The 6,000-nt window shown below is 45.0% G+C and overlaps 1 protein-coding gene across 1 annotated transcript in view; it reads right to left on the reverse strand.

The window, feature by feature from the left end:
• LOC134337826 (tumor necrosis factor receptor superfamily member 1B-like) overlaps positions 1-4,185 on the reverse strand; it is a 38,322-nt gene extending 34,137 nt beyond the window's left edge. Inside the window, exon 1 of the mRNA XM_063033117.1 lies at positions 4,069-4,185. Within this exon, the coding sequence (XP_062889187.1) occupies positions 4,069-4,140 (72 nt within the window). The 5' untranslated portion in view covers positions 4,141-4,185. The remainder of the gene's footprint in view (positions 1-4,068) is intronic.
• Between the last annotated feature and the right edge of the window lie 1,815 nt (positions 4,186-6,000).

Here is a 6,000-nt window from a genome sequence, read left to right on the forward strand (position 1 = left end):
TTTGCGAATTTGAGCTGAGCATCAATGGGACCTTTGGCCTGTGAGTCAATATACATCAGGTACAATCTCTCAGTTTTCATCATCCTATCAGATCAAGAATCTAGAAGGGAAATCTAGCAGCCAATGAATGAAAACAACACTCTAAAGGCAAAATTAATCACAGCTGATTACATTGAAGACATATTCAAAGAACAATAAATTTCTGCATAATCTCATAGAAGCATCACTCCCTCTTCTCTCTTCCCAGGAAAGTCCCCATGAAGACATCTGCAATTTTGACTAACCCTTCCGATTATATTATCTTCTGATCCAGACAATCACAATGTCATTGAAAGATGTCACCAAGGTAACTATCAGCAAGCAGGTCCCTGACTCTAGTTTACTGAAAAGGAAATGAGGGCTGCATTTTAAGGGCCTGGTAAACCACCCTTTCGGAAATAAGCAAGGATCCACAAAAAGATTGCCATTTGAAATTCCCACTACAGCTTAGCTTGGCAATTCATATTCTGCTAGACAACCATTGATTCAGCAGAAGGAGTGTCATGTATTTAACATTTCAGTAATATTTGAGTAATCTTGTAAATACTGTGCCTATAAAAAGTATTCACCCCCTTGGAGTTTTCATGTTTTATTGTTTCACAACATTGAATCACAGTGGATTTTATTTGGCTTTTATGACTCAAATCAACAGAAAAAAAAAGACTTTTCCATGTTAAAGTGAAAACAGATCTCTGCAAGGTGATCTAAATTAATAAAAAATATAAAACACAAAATAATTGATTGTGTAAGTATTCACCCACCCAGCCCCCCCCCCCCGCTTTAATATGGCACACCAAATCATCACTGGTGCAGCCAACTGATTTTAGAAGTCGCATAACTAGTTAAGTGGAGATCTGTTTTTGGAATGTAGTCAAGATGTTTCAACTGACTGTAGTAAAATTACACGTGGATCTGAAAGGTCCAACTGCTGGTGAGTCAGTATCCTGGCAAAAACTACACCATGAAGACAAAAAACAACACTCCACACAACTCCGCAAAAAGGTTATTGAAAAGCACAAGTCAGGAGATGGATACAAGAAAATTTCCAAGACACTGAATATTCCTTGGAGTACATTTTAAGTCAATCATCAAGAAATGGAAAGAATACGGAACAGCTGTAAATCTGCCTAGAGCAGGACGTCCTCAAAAACTGAGTGACCGTGCAAGAAGGGGACTTGTGATGGAGGTCACCAAGAGACCTACGACAGTTCTGGAGAAACTACAAGCTTCAGTGGCTGAGATGGGAGTGACTGCACATAACAACAACCATTGCCCAGGTGCTTCCCCAATCTCAGCTTCATGGGAGAGTGGCAAAGAGAAAGCCACTGTTGAAAGAGACTCATATGAAATCGCAGCTAAAGTTTGCCAGCTGGCATGTGGGAGACTCCCAAGTCAGCTGGAAGGAGGTCCTATGGTCTGATGAAACTAAAATTGAGTTTTTTTAAAATGCTATGTTTGGCATAAGCCAAACACCACACATCATCAAAAACACACCCTCCCTACCGTGAAGCATGGTGATGGCTGCATCATGCTGTGGGGATGCTTCACTGCAGCAGGCCCTGGAAGGCTTGTGAAGGTAGGGGGTAAAATGAATGCAGCAAAAAGCAGGAAAATCCCAGAGGAAAACCTGATACAGTCTGCAAGAGAACTGTGACTTGGGAGGAGATTTGTTCTCCAGCAAGACAATGACTCCAAGCATAAAGGCAAACCACACATGAGTGGCTTAAAAACAGCAAAGTTAATGTCCTGGAGTGGCCAAGTCAGAGTCCAGACTTCAATCCAATTGAGAATTTGTGGCTGGATTTGAAAAGGGCTGTTCACTTACGATCCCCATGCAATCTGACAGAGCTTGAGCAGTTTTGTATTGTGTCCAGATGTGCAAAGCTAATAGACCTATTCTTACAAACTTAAGCCTGTAGTTGCTGCCGGATGTGCATCTACTAACTACTGATTTGAAGGGGGTGAATACTAATGCCATCCCAATTATTTTATGTGTTTTATATTTGTAACTAATTTAGTTCTCTTTGAAGAGATCTATTTTTAGTTTGACTCAAGAGTCTTTTTCTGTTGATCAGTGTCAAAAAAGCCAAATTAAATCCATTGTGACCCAATGCTCTAAAACAATAAAACATGAACATTTCCGGGGGGGGGTTGGGTGAATACTTTTTATAGTGACTGTATCTTGTTGATTAAGCATTCCTGTTCTTTTCAAATAATTTATTATGGATTACATGTAAAACTACATTGATGGCATACGTCACCGTGCTACCACGTGATGTGTGCCGCTCGCTAAAAAGCAGACCGACGTTTCTGACTCCAGTGTCTTCATTTGAATTAGTTTAATGCTTTGAAGTTACAAAACATAAATAGTGTGGGTTACCCAGGGATAAGTAGCTATCGGACAATCCTCAATGCAGAGAACTCTGTGTGAATTCGCTACACGTTTGAGATCCCTCACCTACACGATTCGTTTGATGATGCAGACAATTGCTCATCAATTGTGATCAACTGATCACCAGCAGGTAATCAGTTTAGTACTAACATTGATTACCCATGTCCTCTAAAATATAAACACAGCAAGTTCAGGAAAAACTCAACAAGTCAGACGTAAATGATCTATGATCTATAAATAGTCAACATTTTTGGACCTGAAATGTTAACTGTTTCTCTCTCCAGAAATGTTGCCTGATCTACTGGATTTTTCCAGCATTTTCTATTGTTTTAATGGTTCCAGTGTCGGCTGTCGTTGTTTTCCTTCAGTGACCGCCTGCTGCGTGCAACGTCCCCTAATAAATACAGTATCTGTTGCTCAGAAAGTAAATTATTCAAATCCGGAGAAGTCAATCATTTTGAAGATTCGTCGGTTTACATTCGATACGTCTCATCTGACATGTCCTAACCGCATGCATCACGCTTATCTACCGATTTCAGCTACCCCATTCCAGGAAGATAAAACAGCCTATGATGAGCAACATGAACAAGCTCGTGTTCGTACAGCAAATTTACAAAATGGGTAATACAAGTTTTAAAAACTTCCAGCAGTTCTCACCTCGATTAATGTAGCATCCCCCCCCCCACGCCCGTCAATAATTACCAAGATATATACCCGCTTTGTCTGTATCTTATCTTCCAGTTATCTCTCGCTCCAGGCAATTCCTAATTTTCATATATAAAATTTTACAGAACAGCGTCTATGCTTTAACAAATTCCATTCCCCTCCTTCCTCCTTCGTTCTACCTCAGGCCGAGACCCACTCCCCCAACTCACAAGAAATCGTCCTTCCCCATTCGCTCCAGCAACACTCTTTTATTAAAAACCATACAAGCCTCCTCTCCCCTTCAGTTCGTGCACAACTACCCCCGATATTTCAAGTCTCCTGCCATGGACGCCTACGTTTGAAACGGTGTGTTAGCTTTGCAACACCAACCGACCGCGGCTGGTCTGAACCACTCAGATACGATCAGAGGTCAGACCAGGTGCATTTCTAATGTTTACGAGGTCTTACTCCGGAGCGGGTTCGGAGGCCGTGGAGAGGGGCAGCCGAGGGGCTGACGGCAACCATGTTTTAGCCTGACTACCACCCCAATCCCGATGGGACCCCCTCCAAGCCTCTATCGAGATGCAGAAACAGTGGCCGGGCGGTTTTTTAATATCATACTGCGAAAGGGGAGGGGGGTCTGCTGAACAAGTGAAATTTCTGCTGATAATTTCACTAGCTGACTATTTAACCAGGAGGGCACCACAGCCAAACTCGAACGTCTAGCTGGGAAGAGTATAGGGGAAAGAGGGAATTCGTCTTAATACATCCGTGTCCTTATTATTTATTATTCGGAGCGCAGATCCGAAATTATTACATATTTTCATCTTGAAGAATGTTGCCCAGAGCGGTGGGTCCGACTAAACACGCTACAATTCAAACGGGAATTTAAATGCCTTTCAGTCCCGTTTTTACGGAGAAGGACTGAGTTATAAATTACGTTCCTGATACACTGGCCGCCCCTACAATAAGATTCACAATTGTTGACCTACCTCTCCAAGCGCCGCCGTGACGACCAACGAGACCCATAAAACCAGGACTGAGCCTCGCTGCAGCATCCTCATCTCCTCGCTGCCCAGAGGTTGCTGGCGACGTGACAGAAAATGCAATGAGCTCTAATTGACACAGCAGGTTCACTTTGAATTTTGCCGGTACGTGAATCGGTGGGAGGAGCTAGCGCGAAATCGAGCTGCAGTTCCGTAAATCCCAATTGGAATCTATCACCAAGTACATCTTTCCTTCCCTCCCACTTTCTGCTATCCGCAGGGATCGCTCCCTCCCAACTTCCTTGTCCATTCGTTCCCCCCCCCCCGCCCCACTAATCTCCCTCCTGACTCTTACCCTTTTGTAAGCGGTACAAGTGTAATACCTGCCCCTGCACCTCCTCCTCACTATCATTCAGGGCTCCAAATAGTCCTTCTAGGTGAGGCGACACTTCACCTGTGAGTCTCTAGGAGTCATCTACTGTTTCGGGAGACTCGACGCAGATTGGGAGAGCGTTCCGCCGATACCTACGCTCCGTTCGCCAGGAAAAGCGGGATCTTCCAGTGGCCACATGTTTTAATTCAACACTCACAGCACGTTGGAGGAACTCGGCAGGTCGGGCAGCATCCGTGGAAACGATCAGTCAACGTTTCGGGCCTCAACCCTTCCCACGGATGCTGCCCGACCTGCTGAGTTCCTCCAGCGTGTTGTGAGCATTGCTTTGACTCCAGCATCTGCAGAGTATTTTGTGTTTACATGTTTTAATTCTACTTCCCATTCCCATTCCGACGTGTCAGCCCATGGCCTCCTCTACTGTTGCGATGAGGCTACAGTCACGTTGGAGGAGCAACACTTTACACTCCGTCTGGGTAGCCTCCAACCTGACGGCATGAGCATCGATTCCTCGAACTTCCGGCAATGATCCCCCTACCCACACTTCACCATTCCCCATTCCTGTTTCCCTCTCACACCTCATCTCCTTACCTGCCCATCACCTCCCTCTGGTACTCCTCCCAGCTTTTCTTTCTTCCGAGGCCTTCTGTCCTCTCCTACTGGCCTCCCCCTTCCCCAGCCCTGTATCTCTTCCGCCCATCAACTTCCCAGCTCTTTACTTCATCCCTTCCACCCTCTCCCCATCTCCCAGTTTCACCTATCAGCTGGTGTTTCTTCCGCCCCTCCCTCACCTTTTCACTCTGACTCCACGTCTTCCCCCACCGAGTCCTGCTGAACTCTTTTCCATAGATGCTGCCGGGCCTGCCGAGTTCCTCCAGCATTTTGAATGAGTTGCTTGTATTTCCAGCGTCTGCAGATTTTCTCCTGTTTGTCGCTGTAATCCATCAGCAGTTCAGGCAGCATTTGTTGAAAAGAGATCTCCCCCGACGTAATATAGTCTGTATTTAGAACCAGCCCAAGCCAGATAATTTATTTTTCAGTCTCTCCAGTAACACTAGGTTTGAGGTGGAAGTCAGCCTCCAATGTAAACACATTGTCACTGGCACAGTGTCCGAAGCTGCTCTCCTACAAGTGAAGCTCAAAGCAAAGAGGCGCCTGATTTGATTTTTCGTCCCAGCTGTCTCCCCCTATTTAATAAACAGACCCAATAGTCCCAGCGAGTTAGTGCCGTTTTGCTTCGCGATCTCCTGACCTTGTTGAAACCCGTGGGCCAGGGTGAGGGAGAAATGGGCAGGTTTTTACTTCTGCTGGAGGTGTGGATGTAGATTTGGGCGGTGCTGGACCGCGCTGCAAAGCACCCTCACCACCACCCGGCCTTGATCAAACAGACCGATCCAAAGCAGCGAACTGGATGAGTTACCACCACCGAGCTAATGTAGTCATAATCCTAACACAAAATCATAATCCCGATGAATGGACAGGTAATGTCTAAAGATATAACCATATAACCATAAAACAATTACAGCACGGAAACAGGCCATCTCGGC

The sequence above is a fragment of the Mobula hypostoma genome, chromosome 25 (assembly GCF_963921235.1).
Source record: "Mobula hypostoma chromosome 25, sMobHyp1.1, whole genome shotgun sequence".
In the NCBI taxonomy this organism is placed as follows: Eukaryota; Metazoa; Chordata; class Chondrichthyes; order Myliobatiformes; family Myliobatidae; genus Mobula; species Mobula hypostoma.